At 46.5% G+C, this 16,202-nt stretch overlaps 1 protein-coding gene and 1 pseudogene across 1 annotated transcript in view; one reads left to right on the plus strand and one right to left on the minus strand.

Annotated features, from left to right (window-relative positions):
- The window catches only part of DOC2B (double C2 domain beta), a 129,727-nt gene that overhangs the window by 90,267 nt on the left and 23,258 nt on the right, over positions 1-16,202 (plus strand). Inside the window, exon 5 of the mRNA XM_066635635.1 lies at positions 13,816-13,942. Coding sequence (XP_066491732.1) covers positions 13,816-13,942 — 127 coding nt within the window. The remainder of the gene's footprint in view (positions 1-13,815; positions 13,943-16,202) is intronic.
- Positions 1,843-1,962, minus strand: LOC136659772 (5S ribosomal RNA; annotated as a pseudogene).

Here is a 16,202-nt window from a genome sequence, read left to right on the forward strand (position 1 = left end):
CAACACCGGTTGTATTTTTTTCACAAGCTCTGTCGTGAAGCAATCAATCTTGGAGCACTTCATAAGCTCTGGTAGTGGAAGTGATGGGATATGGGGAAGAGGAACTGAATTCCTCAACTGGAGTATATTATGCCTGTGTGTGTGTGTGTGTGTGTGTGTGTGTGTGTGTGAGAGAGAGAGAGAGAGAGAGAGAGAGAGAGTTTAGCATGGGCCATACTAGTAAAGTCCTTCAGGTGTTGGAGAAGACTCCAGGACTTCTTTGCAGGCCCATCTCAAGCCCTTCCCCCCACCAGTACCTGAGATATCGAGGTGCTTCCCTACTCCACTCCATGGTACATGGAGTACACTGTGCACCAATTTACATACCCTAACCCTGTGAGGTATGTTACTCTGAGGGAGAAAAACTAGTACAAGACTAGTACAATGAGCTTTCTGGCTGAGTGGAGGAATTTGAACCCAGGACTTCTCAGCCCTAATTCAGCATACTGAACCATTACACAAGTTGTTGCCAAGTTCCCATGTTGGTTCATATTGTTTCTTCCTGTTTCTTTACTAAAAGAAAGAAACGGACAACTCCTAAAGCTGTCCGAACGAAAGGAGGACCCAGGAGGTGGTAGTGGGTGGCTTAATTTAATACTGAGAATGAAGCTCAGAGAATCTCTCAGAAGGATTTTTGAAAGCCAAGAGGAATTTGTCTCTGCTTGTCATGGATCAACTTTTGTTTTTAAATCAGCCATGGTGGATTGTTTTAATATGTTGCATTGATTTCTTATAATAAAATTCATGCCCAAATGTAATTGTTTTACATCTGTCTCCAAAGGAAAAGGATGGAGTCATGTAATGGGTTCAACAGGCTTTTCTGTTCAAGACCAATACACAATATCCCTAATGTGTCATGGCTTATGGACCCCTGGCAAGCCCAAACCAAAACCACTGTGAGATTAAGCATCCATTTCCAAAATCTGCATCTAATTTAGAACCATGGGGTGAGTCAAATGGGCCATGAGTGCTAAATTAGAGCAGGTTGATGGGAACAGTTTTGATGAAAAATAGATAAAAGGGACTTAATCCCAGCACAGTTATACCATCAAGCCTGTCCCAAGTGGCCCAAATCCCTCCTTGAAATCTGCCTTCTCTTTGCCCTAGTCCCCGTACTACACTATAACTAAGTCTGTCTGTCTGTCCACACACACAGTAGTGTTGCTATTAACTGCAGGTGGGTGACAATGCAGGTCAGTGTCACAGTACCCTGGACAACTCTGAGGCAGCAAGTAGCTCTGAGAGAGCCGGCCAGACTTTCCCACTATCCCTCCTAGACTCTGCTTCCCTACTGGGAGAGTGGAGGCCTTCTGGCCTGGAGCCTTGCATTTTGCCTCCTCTCAGTCTAGTCCCACCACCTTACCCACTGCCAGCACTAATGTGCAGGCACTGGGGACTGTGAACTTCCTGACATGGGAGAGGCCAGTTCTTCAGGAGGGACTTCTGAGAGTGCTGCTTCTGAGGACTCCTCTTCTGGAGATTCTTCTGGCTCCAGGTTGGTGTCAGGATCTGTGACTACATCCAGTTCAGGTCCCACATCCTCAAGCTTGGACAATCGCTCCTCGGAATGGGGTCATAACAATGCCCAAAATGATCCTGTTCCTTTGGGTTTCTTCCTCGGATGAACAGGTGGTAAAGCTTAATCTCAGGCTATTTTTTAGACTTCTGTGCCTCTCCCCTTTGCCTTTGTGTTTCTCTCTGGCACCAGATATGTTTCCTCCCATTTTTCAAAGGTTGGCAAGTCTTGTGACATCACCAGAGTGGAGTGGTTGGCAACCTTCAGTCTCGAAAGACTATGGTATAAGCCTACAGCACCCAGTATTCCCAGGCGGTCTCCCATCCAAGTACTAACCAAGCCTGACCCTGCTTAGCTTCCGAGATCAGACGAGATCGGGCATGTGCAGGGTAAGCATCTGACCTGGCAGCTCTAGTATATATGAAATAACCACAGCTATTCTTCACCAGATCATTTCTGCCTCCCCTTCCTCTGTTGTTTCCAATACTTCAGCCCACTTCTCCTCTCCTCCTCTTTAGTTCCATTCTCCACCATTTTTGAATCCAGGAAGTGGCCTGCACCTGATTGTATCTTTGATGGAGGATGGGGTTGCCTGGCATGTTTCTGTGTTGGGTTGTGTCCTTGCCTCTCTTTCTATGTCATCGCTGTCCTGTTAACCTAGTTTTTGTTGCTGCCTTAATAGCTTCATCTTTGGAGGTAATTGACTCTGTGGCTTTGATGATTAAGAGATTTAATTGTGCTAGAAAATCTGAGGGGAATTGGGAACATAAATGGAGGGAGGCTGTTCCTCTACATCCCCCCTCCCCCCGCATAAAAAGATTGGCTTGAGGTATCTACACTGATATGGGAAACACAACCAAATTAAAGTAGTGCAACACTATCGAGAATTCTCTCATCATGTCACTTATCTTCCAACTTGTGGCAAAAGAAAATTGGCATGCTTGTATTCCAACACATGTAGGGTAGCCATATTTATTTCTGAGTTTTATCTTGGTCACACCATTATGTGATGAAGATAAGGAACCAGGGTGCAGATAGGAGTGAACTTGCTTTCTAATGGTTGTAATTTTCTAGGGTCAGACTGAAGTTGGCAGGATTGAAGGAAGAGCAGACTTCCTCCCCAACCATGAAATGTGTGATTCTGACATACATCTGAATACTGACATCCTGTACATGTACATACAATACAAGCATGTGCATGTATCTTGCTTTGTGCATCAGAGTAGTAAAATATTACCTCCACACAGGAATTGCGCTGCTTTTGCTTCTGATTTTCAGGTCTACTTATGATTTTAGGATGAAATCTCTCCCCCCAAAATATTGCTTACAGCTCAGTCCTAGGCATGCCTACTCAGAAGTAAGTTTCACTGAGTTGAATGGGGCTTACTCTGAGGAAGATGTGTATAGGATTGCAGACTATGCAACTATTCACCCTTTTATATCCAATTCTCAGCAGCATCCTTGACTACTACTGCTTCTTCCTTGTAGGGCTAACCCATTTCTGCCCAGCCCACAGGTGTACACATTTGTTGTGTATATGCAACATTGGGCGGAAATGGCTAAATCACACAACTGATCCCAGCCAATCAGAGAACACATAATGAACGTGATGGTGTCACGGTGCCATGTTGCTGCATGATGATGGTGTAATTGAGAGCAAGTGAGAGCAGGTGCAAGTGATGGCAATTTAAAGGAAGAGGTGAATGTTATTTTTGCAAGGAGCTCTGCAAACTATCAGAAAAACTGATTTGCTTGGCAAAGAAAGAGAATTGTAGCTTACCTCTAATCAAAATGGGCCTTGAATTTCTCTCTCTTGATATCCATTTCAGCCATCTTTTTATTTAGGATAGAGAAATTTGGTCTCCCTGGGGCTTTGATTGTCAACTGACTCCACTTGAATAAGTGTTGTTTGCTGTGTTCTGAGGCTATGGAGAAGTGGGGCTTCCTATCTGCTCAGGCCAGCTCCTGCCAACTTCAGATTAAAACATCCACCTCCCCATTCCCTTGCTCCCCATATTCCCCTGTTAGTGCTGTCTTCTAGCTGTTTTCTGTAGATAATGGCACAAGCAAATAACCACAGGGTGTACAATTGTGCCATCTTTTCCTTTCTTGTATTGTAATTTACAAGAGAGAGAGAATGTGTGTTCCCATGAGATTCTCTATAAGCCTCTTGCTTCTCTAAAGCTAAGTAAATGGGGCCATGTGTATTTGATCTTCTTAGATTCAGTCAAAAGCGCCCAGAGCTGAATGGGGAAATAGGGAATTGTCCCCACTAATACAGGAGTTGGAAGGCTTGGATTCCTGATCTCTCGGCGAGGCAAAGTTGTTGTCCAGCATTATGAGGAGCATGTTTCATGGCCGATTTACTGAGGACACAGGGAAGCTCTCCAGCCAAGTAGCTATAGCTGAAGTCTGAGGACAGAAGAACACCTCAGAAGAGGAGTGGTGCAGCAACATTCAGACAACAAGCGAAAGGTTTTATAGCTAGCCCTCTTGATCTGCCTTTTCTTGGCAGATAAGAGGGGCCCTGATCCTTAAGCTTCTTGAGGCTGTGAGTTCTCCTCAAGATTAGGGCTCAGAGACAGAAAACCTCACAGATGACAATCAGAGGGTTCTCTGCACCAGCCCCTAAGCCCCAATACCAATGGTAGCAGAGCATGAACCATCTGAGAAACAGCAGTGGCATGAACCGTCTTGATCACCCCCATCTCCAAAAGGTAGTGTCTCCCAGAAGACCCAGTGCTATTAAAGGGCCTCTCGAGGATGCTGTGCTTGGCCAACTGGGGTGGAAGGAGTTGCAGCCATTGTCAAAGGTTCCCCTCATTTGCCTTTAGGGAGGGTGGGAATGAGAAATCGCCAGTCTTCTATCTTCTATCTAGGTATCTTGTATCTAGGGAGTCTTGTACAGGCAAAGCCTGCTTTTTTCCCAGGCTGCATAATGAGGAAGGGTTTCCCCTCATGTCATCCTGCGTGCTTTAGAGTCACAATACTGGGAATTGACTCTTAACCTGGCTTGTGCCTTGGAGAAAAAGGAGGTCGCTCTGTCATTTTTGATATCAAAGGAGGAGGAAGAGCCCCACTGAACCAGCCCAAAGGAAGAGATTTGAAAGTGACAGCCTTTTGTATCTTGTTCTTTCCTATAAAAGCTGCCCCTTGCGGGTGATAAACATTACAGTGGGCCAGGGCCAGCGGGATGAGAAACACTCCCGAGATAAAGAAAATCCATTTCCCACTCCTTTTGTTCACTGTGTTTTCTGTTTTTTTTTATCGCTCCTTGTACATGCTCCCTTTTTATTAGTCTTCTCTCCGCTCTCCTGTTTTAAAAGGGTGCTTGTCTTAAAGACGGCTCTCCCATCTCATTCGCATCTCCTCACTCAGCTGTCAGGCTGGAGAGGTTCCTTCCGGCTCCCAGAGAATCATCCACTTAAAGACTAACTTTTGTCAAAGCAACTTCCAGGGGTTTAGCCACATGAGTCAGTAGCAGCTGAAACAACAGAGTGTTGTGGCACTTTACAATAAACATGTTACTCTCCACGGCCCTATCCTATCAAAAAAACCCTTCGGTGCAACTGCACCAACTGAGCACATGCTGAACCTAATGGGAGGGGGTGCAGTCACTGAGGTCTTAGGATAAAGGAACATTCATTCTGCTTCCCCAGTGGGTTCTCCTTGGTTCTGTGTCAGCCATTTTGCTGGTGCAGAACCAAGGTGATTAAGAGAACGGGAAGGGGAGATGGAAGGAGCATAGGATCCTGGCACAAGCATGTGCTGCTGGTGAGAGCCCCCACCCACCCCCATTCTGCCTCCTATCCTCCCCCTGCCCTACCCTGACACTTTTGCATTGCTCCCCCTCCTCACTGCATTCCTCCCACCGACCAATGCTACCTCCAGTTCTCCGACACTGTCAAGGCAGTGGCCTGTGTGCTGGCCTGCATGCATGGCTGCCAGCCTTAGAGGTGGCAGCTTCATTGCACTCACCGGTGGAACATCACCTCTGCTGGCATCATCACTTCCACCGGTATCGGGGCATAATTTGCTCCAAGACACTTTCTTGCCACAGGACTCTTTCTTGTCTTTTAAAAGCATTTCTGTAGTTATGTTGAAAAACAAGGGAAGACCTGTCTAGGACCTGGCTATGGGCATCACGCTGCTATGGAGGACTGTTTTCTCAAAATTCTTCCCCTCCACCCACCCCCGCTCATGTCCTTCCACTGCTGAGCTGACCAACCAGAAAGGCACATGGGCTGGGAGTTGTAGTCTTTGCAAGAGGCAGCTGTAGTTTTTGCAAGGGCACTTTCCACACCTTTTTCCTGGCTAGCACAGCAATGGAGGGACACAAGGAAGGTACTCTGAGACTCCATCCCTCCTTTGCGGAGGGAAATTTTGAACCACTAAAATGAATTTTCAAGGCCAAGGTAAGAGGACTTCACTGACCTCTCTAACGCAAATACATATCACTGTATGTGCAGGGCCACAGAACCGGAGTGCACTACTTCCTTGCAACTCCCCACTTCCAAAGTATTCTTGAGTTACAGTTGCTCCATATAACAACCAAACCCATTGCAAGATGACACAGTTTTATGGTTTATTTTGTGTTTTTGAAAGGAGACTGTTGCTATGGTCAGCTTCAAGCACCACACAAAACAGACTAGAACTTTTCGCAATGTGTCACAGGGAACGTTTCAAGCAGGGATCCTTGCTGTGACAATTGAGGTGTTTGCAGGCGCACTAGGGTAGATAATGCTATTTTATCTGTGAAATGTTGGAGGGTATGTTATTAACTCCGCCCTGGTTAAATGGCATCCTTCTCCCTGCAAGGGAAAAGCAAGGTTGCTAGTTTTAGTCCAGGCAAGCAAGCAGAGAGCTGTGCTGTTCTCAAGGGAAAGTACCCCTTTGCTTGTCTCATTATTGATGGTTTCCTGGCATCTCTCCTGGCACTCAGAACCATCTTTGTGAAGGATCACAAACACATGAGTCACTTGAGAAGCTGGCACAAGAAGCACACATGCAGGTTTAGCCTGGCGACGTGGCTTCTGATGAGCGCTGGAGTGCTTTTCCTGGGCGATCTGCTGGAACTGCTGTTTGCTTGTTGGGAGAGCCATGAAGCTGAAAACAAGCATTTCAAAGGAGATGGTGCTATTTCCCATTATGTCGCTTGGGGCATTCTTTGAGGACAGGTTTCCCCTCCCTCCCCTTTCCTGTGGGGTAACAGAGATTGCCATAATCCAGTGTACGGGCTCTGAAAGCTGAAATAAGGTACTTCATCACCCGGGATGGCCCAGCCATTTGAACCCCTCTTTTCGGGCCGTGGGCTGGAGGAGGTGGCAAGCTGGCTGGGAATGCCCTGCACATGCCCACCACCTCCTCCAGATCGATTGCTCCACCTTCTTCTTGCATGTTCAGGGAGCAGAGAGGGCTTCCCTCCTCCCACTCCTGCCATTGCTTCTTGAGAAGTGCCCAGAGGAGAGAATGCTGGAAGTTCTACACCTGGGGTGTCTCTTCCTCACCATTTTACAAAAAGTGGCAGCAGAGCTAGGGCAGGAGGATGAAAATGGTGAGGCTACTGATGGGAGGGAGGGAGCAGATGACAGAACTGGGGGGATGGGCAATGGAATTTGGGGGTAATGAATGACAGAATTTGGGGGTGGGGGTAGCAGATTGGTTTGGGCCACCCCTGTTCCTAGTGCACCCTTGCTAACAAGGCTAAGACCTAAGCTACACATTATACAGTGGGGTGGTGAGTTGAAGACTGTTCCACTTCAACCTGCAGGGGAGGAGTCATATTTTGGAATCCTCAAAATGCAAACCCCAATGCATGTAGTAAATGAGCTCATTGAAGGTAATATTTAGTGCACATATCTCACTGAGTTGCTGGTTTGCTTCATGCAAGATTTTTTTTTTGCATGTGAGAGAACCCTAAATTTTCACACCCCCACCCGCTGTCAGAAGTGGAACAGTCCAGAATTCTACCACCTCAGCTTTCCGTTTCACTAAAACTTTATAGAATGTGTTACCCTGCAGATGCCTGATCTTGTCTGATCTTGGAAGCTAAGCAGGGTCAGGCCTGGTTAGTACTTGGATGGGAGACCGCCTGGGAATACAGGGTGCTGTAGGCTTATACCATAGTCTTTCGAGACTGCAGGTTGCCAACCATATAGAATGTGTAGATTGGGTTTAAGAGGCATCTGTTAAATGGTGTCTTGCTAATTTAGCAGAGGGAGAGCAACACTGCCCCTATTATTAGAATAACCTGTTAGAAGGCAGGTTAAGGAGTTCATAGCTGGGCACAGTTCAATAAAGCATCAAGATGAAGGAGGGGGCTAATTATTACTCCCCCACATTAACACGTACAGTTACTTTATTTTAGCTATAGGTCTAGAACTCCTTTAAATGCTGAAAACCTCCCCCATGTTAACTTTGCCAACATGGAAAAAAGGGCTCCTTAGAACCAGACCTGACCCCAAGATGAAACAACACCTGAGGTGGTGCCCAAAGTTTCCGCCCCCTTTTTTGTGTGTGTAAGCCCCCCCCCCAACCTGCCCACTGTCTTGTCCACCCACAAAGATAGCAAGATCCTGGGGCTCAGTGGATGAAGGCATTTTCCCATGCAAAATTCCATGCCCAGGATTCCAACTCATTTAAAATGTTCTTTTTCCATATGCCAGCTGCTTTGTCTGGAACCGTTTAGATGGCTCAGTTCCTTTCTGGGCCATAGCCTTAAGGCACTGGGGCTACTGTAGGTTCAGAGCTCATGAGATGCCTGGCCAGGCCACTGTCCTACATGAAAGAACAGTGTATGGCCCAGAATACTTCCCAGAACCCTTTGCAACACATAGGAATATATTAAAAAAAGGTTTAGTTACTGTACAGCACTGGTCGTGTGTAGAAAAGTACTCAGTCTACGTTTTAAAAGTTTTATCTATGTTGAATAAAGTCAATTTAGTGGTTGGTACATCTTGCCGCCGTCCCCCTCCTCCCATCCCTCAATTTAATGAATTCTTTGGCGGCTCTGCTAAGCAGAGTACAATGCAGCTGTTTGAGATGTCAGTCTGGAATATAGCTTTCTTTTTTGCCTGCAAATGACTTTTCTCCCCCACTTCGTATCATTTTTAAAACACAGAGAAAAGGAACCTTTTGCATGCAGCTCAAGTCTTTCTATTCCTTAGATAAGTCCCCGCTCCAATGCTCATTTGAGCAGGTATTGTGTCTGTGTCTTGTGAGATTTGAACCGACAACCACCCCGGTGGCCCATGTGTTATCTAGTGTGTTTCATCACTTTCCTGCCTTTTCTGGCTCCTTAGCTCTCTTAATAAGAAGCGCTTTAATGAATTTGCTTCTGCAAAAGGTGAGGGTGATAAAGGATTTTGAGAGAAAATTGTTGCTGAAGACAGAAGCGCAAGCAATTTTAAAAGGCTGTTAGCAGCACACAACCACAGAATTGACTAATGTTCATTTTAACCCTGCCATAGCTTGTGCATTTGCTACTTCTTTGCATGTTATGGTTCTATGGAGAATAAATTAGTCCTGTGTTTCCTTTTGCAAGTGTATTGACTTTTCAGTTACACTCTCACCCTGTCCTGCAGGTTTTATCCTCCTGAGGTCTAGAATAAAGTATCTGTGGGACAAATGTGCAAGAGAGAAGTGGCAGATGGGGGAGAAAGGTTAAGCACCCCTATCATACATTTGCCATTTTTCCTACTTCAAATCACATCCCAGCCACTGTCTAAGATGTTAAGCAGGAAACCCAGGGACAATTACTGAGAAATTGGGATGTTCATGAATATTCCTTAACACCCAGCAGCTTAGCCAATGTTTAAAGAGGGCTCATTTTAATCAACTGAAACCAGAGCCAACAGCTGTAGACGTTGCAAAGACTACAGCTGTATTTACCTTAGGATTTTTTGTCCTCCTCTCATTGGGGCTAACTGATTTGGGGATAAGAGTTGCCCAGACAACTGTCTTAGACCCTGTGTGCAAATCTTGCATGTTATGATAGTGGTATGTTAATGATTTAACTCAGAGGGTGAGTGTGTATGTGTAGACAAGGATGGATGTGTATGTGAATGGATGTATATGTGAATGAGGAGAAAACCAAATGGACACAGAGGTATTTTAGACACCCACTTTTGTCTCCACTTGTACATTTTTAGTTTTATAATTCCATTTGTATTCTGCAAGAAAGAAACTTGGGGCAATGATACAGTTTTCTCCTCATAGCTACAGCTGGCTTGAACATCCCCCTACTTTCCCAGCCTATTCTGTTGGGGAGGCATTTCAGACATTTTTCAGGGGTGTCAGAGAAAATGTTGGGGGTGTGGGTCCAATTTCCCTCCATGATCAGCAACTCCCAAGTGGCAGGAACCATCTTTTTCCCAGAATGCACCTGGCCTGAGCCTACATGATGACGTGGCATTGTTTGAAGGAATATTATTGTGGGGGGGGGGGTGTGGAAAGGCTGCTGCCATTTTGTGAACCCTGAGTAGAGCTCAATTGCTGCCTTGGCTGTTCAAAAGGCAGTGACAACAGCAAATAAGTTAATAAATGAAAGTGGCTGTGGCTAAGAAGGCAGCCACCACTGCTATGACCTGCCATTCAACCATCATTGAACTCTATGGCAAATTTCACCGTTGCTCGTCCCCCTCATTTCAGTTATCTATGAAGTATTTTCAACCGAGCCCCATTCACAACAGCCCTGTTAGGTAGGCATGGTTCAGCAACAGTGATTGGACTAAGGTCAGGTTGCAAGTTTCAAAGCTATGTGGAGATTTAAACCCAGATCTCCCTTGTCCAATTCAAATGACTCTCCGCATTGCAGCAGACTAGCCAGGACCAGTCCAAGACCACCTGATGCCTCATGCCAAATGCTCTCCCCTTTATTTATCCAATAATTGCCAACTTCTGCTCTTTCCATTCGCCAGTGTTCTCGTTCATCCCACTCCTCCCCTTCACATTGCCTCTTCCTCTGTCCCCCTCTTCCTTTTCCAATCCAGGAAATTGAAAGATGAGGAAGAGCATTGGAGGCAAGGAGGCAGGTAGAGTTGAACCAACCTGCTGCCTGAGATGACTGCTTCAGTTGGTCTCTTGGATGGGCCAGCCCCGATACCAGTTCCAATGAGAGGCATTTGCTTCCACAGTTGCTCAGGAGATTGCACTGGTCACTTGGTGACTTCCAAGAAATCACGCACCAAAGGTTTTGCTGTAGCACTTAATCATCTCTAATTACATCGAGCTTCTTGGCCACAGTTCCGGCTCGTTAGAAAAAAAAATAACATTGTGCTGCTGTAATTAAAATGAATTTGACAGGCTGCTTCATCCTAACGATCCCACCGGCTTCGAGGCCATGGCGAGGGTTCTCATTTCAGTGCGCGAAGGGGACTTGGTGGGCTTCATTTTCTCATTCTCCTGCTGCCTACACAGCCACAGTGGATCTGAGAACACCAAGGGGAAGACGCAGCCAGGCCCATTAGCTGTTGGCTGACAGCAAGGCATTCTTTGCACCTTTTGGATAATTATTGAATCTTTCCTGCTGAAAACTCACCAAAGCCGAGGAAACTTCTAGACGCAGTTGACGCCTTAAAAAAAAATGCTTTGGTCTGGCTGAGCAGCTATGGTTAATTCAGTAGCTGGGTTTGCCTCCACCACCTTGTTCATTGTTACAGATATTCAGTATATACTGTATATCTGATTGAGATCTACTTGGAACGTACCTGGATCACACCCACTTGCTGGGCAAGACGATACTGAACCTGAGCTGTCCAGGTTGAGTCTGGCCCAAGGAGGGAGGCATCATTTTGCACTTGGAGGAAGGGAGCTGATATTGCCATGACGCTGGTACTGCTTGTCTGATTGTTTCTGCATCCTGGATGTACGTTCCTGGCACATATAGTTGTGAATAAAGAGGTCATCACAGAATTACAGAGTGCTAACCTTTACTTTGCAGATGCCTGAGGTCCAAAGGTGCAGCCAGCTGGGGTGCTCCTTCTAGCAATCTGGCTGTGCTTTAATCAACTGAAACCAGAGCTCTTACAGCCCACAGCTAAAGAGGTTTCACACCCATTTGAAGGCAATTTACGGCAGGCCTGCCACAGCTTTAAGAACCAGCAGTGGTAGCCAAAACAGCTGGGCTAGAGAGCTCTTGCCTACTTGTTCCTCCAGCTCTTTGCAGATTGGAGTCACTTTGGAGGAGAGACCATAGCTGAGAGTCCTTCCTGTCTCTGTGGCTCAATGGTGGAGAAGCCTCACCTCTTGCAATTGCCATCTACTACTAGGTTTCCTGGCTGAAACAACTCACATAAAATAAACTCACTACTAATTGCAGGCTTGGAATACCTTTTTCCCTTACTCAGGTTTGTTGCAAAGGATCCTTTTCAGGCTGGGCTTTGGGACGGAAACTGCCTTGGTTGCCTTGGTGGATGACCTACGCCGGGGACTGGACGGGGGAGTGCGTCCCTGTTGGTCCTGCTGGACCTCTCAGCAGCTTTCGATACCATCGACCATGGTGTCCTTCTGGGCCGATTGGCCGAGTTGGGAGTTGGAGGCACTGTTTTGCAGTGGTTCCGCTCCTACTTGGAAGGTCGGTCCCAGATGGTGGTGCTGGGGGATGCCTGTTCGACACCCTGGCCATTGAGGTGCGGGGTGCCGCAGAGTTCAATTCTGTCCCCCATGCTATTTAATATCTACATGAAACCGCTGGGTGAGGTCATCCGGGGGTTTGGAGTGGGGTGTCATCAATATGCTGATGACACCCAGCTCTATCTCTCCTTTCCTCCAGATTCCAGGGTGGCGGTTGAGGGCCTGGAGCGCTGTCTGGAAGCAGTGAGGATCTGGGTGGGGGCTAACAAGCTGAAATTAAATCCGGATAAGACAGAGGCTCTCCTGGTTCAGAAATCCTCGATGCAGGTGCTGGACTATTGGCTTGCTCTGAATGGGGTTGCACTCCCACTGAAGGAGCAGGTCCGCAGCTTGGGGGTCCACCTGGACTCGCAGCTGCTCCTGGATTCCCAAGTGGCGGTTGTGGCTAGGGGGGCCTTCGCTCAGCTTCGGCGGGTGCACCAGCTGCGGCCGTACTTGGATCGTGCAGACCTAGCCACAGTGATCCATGCTACGGTGACATCGAGGTTAGATTATTGTAACGCGCTTTATGAGGGGCTGCCCCTGAAGACAGTTCGGAAACTGCAATTAGTGCAGAATGCGGCGGCCCATGTGGTCACTGGAGCTAGGCGGTTTGACTCTGTCAGCCCACTTCTCCGGGGGCTACATTGGCTGCCCATTCATTTCTGGGCCCAATTCAAGGTGCTGGTTTTGACCTTTAAAGCCCTATACTGCTCTGGGCCAGGGTATCTTAGAGACCGCCTACTTCCGCACAATCCGGCTCATCCCCTTAGGTCATCAGAGAAGGCCTTTTTACAAGTGCCCCCACCTAAGGAGGTACGTGGGACGGTGGCAAGAAATAGGGCCTTCTCAGTAGTGGCACCAATGTTATGGAACTCCCTTCCCCTTGACTTGAGAATGGCTCCCTCTCTTGAGACTTTTTGGCAAGGCCTAAAGACCCTTCTGTTTAAACAAGCCTGAGTTCATGGCCTTTTTACCATCTTTTAGTATTTTTTACAGGCCTTATTCCTCTATGATCTGCTGCTTTATGCTCTTTTTATCTGACTACTGTTTTTATGGTATCTGTTAATGTGTTTTTAATATGTTCTTTATCTGTTGGTTAAATTATGTTTTTAATCTGTTTTTAACATGTTGTAAGCCGCCCTGGGTCCCTTTTAGGAAGACAGGCGGGATATAAATAAAGTTTATTATTATTATTATTATTATTATTATTATTATTATTATTATTATCTGACCCATCACAACATGCTGCTAGGTCAGTGACTATTCCTTATTTATTGCAATATTATCCCATCCTGCTTCCAAGGAGCATGCATTGGCTTCCCTTCTCCTCTTTACTCTCACAACAACCCTGCAAGGTAGGACAGACTGAGAAACTGCCTGAAAGTGACTGCCTGAAAGTAACCTGCTGAGCTTTTTATGAACAAATAGGGATTTCATTTCAGGTATTCCCAGATGTAGTCTGACACTAACCATTAAATTGTACTAACTCTCAGATTTTCCACAGGGTGCTACAAGCCTACCTTTCCTGGCTTCAGTGCTGACTAACCTTGCCTCATGCCCTGCCTGCAGCAGGGGGCCATTAAAACTATTTCCACCCCATCACAGCATCATCTTGCTAAATAATCTGTTCACTGTGTGCCTTTCAGAGTCTCCGTCTGCGATGAGGACAAATTTCGCCACAATGAGTTCATCGGAGAAACCAGGATCCCACTGAAGAAGCTGAAGCCAAACCAGACCAAAAAGTTCAACATTTGCCTGGAGAAGCAACTACCTGTGAGCAATGCCAAGTGCCACGTACAAGTGCTTAGAAAAGCAGGCCACTACTAGCAGAGACTAACCCAAAATTCCAGGCTATCTGCTACTAGATAATCTATGTATTATCTGGTACAAGTCTGAAACCCTCCACCCATTTCCCTGGAAGTAAATCCCCTTGGGGTTCAATCCTATCCAACTTTCCAGTGTTGATGCAATTGTGCCAATGGGGCATGTGCTGCATCCTGCAATGGAAGAGCAGTCACAGAGGCCTCCTCAAGGTCAGACCCTTCTTACCTGGGGGCTGCATTGTGACTGCAGCAGCTGCAGCAGCACTGGAAAGGACTGGGCCCTTGAACTCAGTGAGACTTACTTCTTACCAAACAGGTTGCACAGGATTTAGGCTACAATCCTAGCTACACTTTCCTGGGAGTACGCTCCATTGACTGTAATGGTACTTACTTCTGAGTAAGCAGGTGTAGAATTGGGCTTTAAGTGTGGTGCTGATGGAAGATCCGCTTTGCATTTACTCTTTGCTGAAGTGAAATGCCCTCTGCCCATGCTTGGAGGCACTTAAAAACCTATATCTCTTCTTATGCTTGTCTCTGGCTGCCCTTGGGTGCAGTGCTCTGTGATCCCATTGAGGAGCAAGACTGACAAAAGGATCAAAGGAATGAGTGGTGGAAGAAGCAGGGTCCTAAATTGGGAGAGGCAAAGGTGTGAGATGGCAAAGTGTTCAGAGGGCAGTGATTCTCAGGTCCAAGAACTGCATGGGTGAGGGAGGATGAGCTTTACATATCCTGTTTGAAGGTGGGACGGCCTCATCGAGGTATGGGTGAGACTTGGCAAGAGGGCAGGTTAGTTGCAGGATCTCAGCAGCCTGGTCAGTTCCCCGTGGGCTGTTACCAGAGGCTGAATACAGACAGCGACCCTGCATCAACATCTCAGAGCAGTAAACCAGGGATATTGCTCCAGCAATTGCCTGGAACTAACTACTCTAATCGCTGTGTAACTGTGCACCCAACTGCTCAGACATTGGCTCTGATAGGCTGGGAAGTCCCCTATTGCCCCTGACTGTAGGAAGGTAAAGATGGGGTGCCCTCCACATTGGGTTCCCAGGATGAGTCCTTGAAGTCAGAGGAGGCAGGCAAGTGACGGAGAGGCTGGTTCTAGAGGCTCCCTTCCCGGAAGGCTCTGATGAGGCTATATTCACATGGCACTCTCTGGAGTCTTCCCCATTCTCTGCCATCAGGTCCCAGGTCCAGGGTTCATAGCATGGACTTGTGTAGCTAATAGACTGAGGTATGAATCAGGAGTTACCTGGCTTGAATGTTGTCTCTGCCACAAACTCTGTACCGGGGCTTTGGTAAACCGCTCCTTCCCAGCCTCTGCTGCAACATGAGGATAAACATACCTTACAGGATTGTCATAAGGACCACATCCAAATAATACATGGGAAGACATTAGGATGTCTTTTCTTAACTATTCTGAGAGATGAGGTTTTCAAGAACCTGCTCAGGAAATGTTTTCATTCTTTTGAATGAAACAAATCTTTTCAGTAAACCCATCATTGATCTATGCTGAAGGTAGAGAGACAGTGATTAGCTTTTATTTAGTCATAACTCTGGACCTTACTCTCCACTTTGAACAGAGGATATGGGACAGGGTTGCCAACTGACCAGGAAAACCTATCCAGCCTGTTCTTGTGCTTCTAACAGCAGCTTGGATCTGCAGAAATCAGTGCAGGGGTTCTTGGTGCAAAGACAAGCATTAATACTCACTGACGGCTACTGCAGTTCAATCTGCTGATAGAGGCACAAGAGCAATTGACAACATAAAAGTTGGCAACCCAATCTGGGATTGACGAAGGTGATTTGTATATTCTTTTCATTTAAACTGCTTGTTTTTTGTTTTTCAAGATTGTAGAAACTAGCAGAAGTAGACCCAACCATGCATTTCATAGATTTGTGTTTTCTTTTCTATTAGCCTGCCCTCCACCAGCAGAGCCACTGCAAATTCTAGCTCCAGTGGAAGTCTCTGGTTTTTTGTTTTTGTTTTTTTTCTCTTCCCTGCTTTTTATTAAAATAAAAAGAGAGAGAGGAAAGGGGGGGAGAATGAACAAGGTTTGCAAGCTGTTTATCTCTTGATTAGCAGTTCCAGGAAAGAGAGAATGTGTGGGAGGAATGATGTGTCTTTCTCTCCCATGGGAAGAAGTGGGTAGCAGTTTGTTCTAAGGGGCAATGAGCTTGTTACTTACTTAAAACCATGCTGATGGCCAGCG

Source organism: Tiliqua scincoides, chromosome 8 (genome assembly GCF_035046505.1).
Source record: "Tiliqua scincoides isolate rTilSci1 chromosome 8, rTilSci1.hap2, whole genome shotgun sequence".
Lineage (NCBI taxonomy): Eukaryota > Metazoa > Chordata > Lepidosauria > Squamata > Scincidae > Tiliqua > Tiliqua scincoides.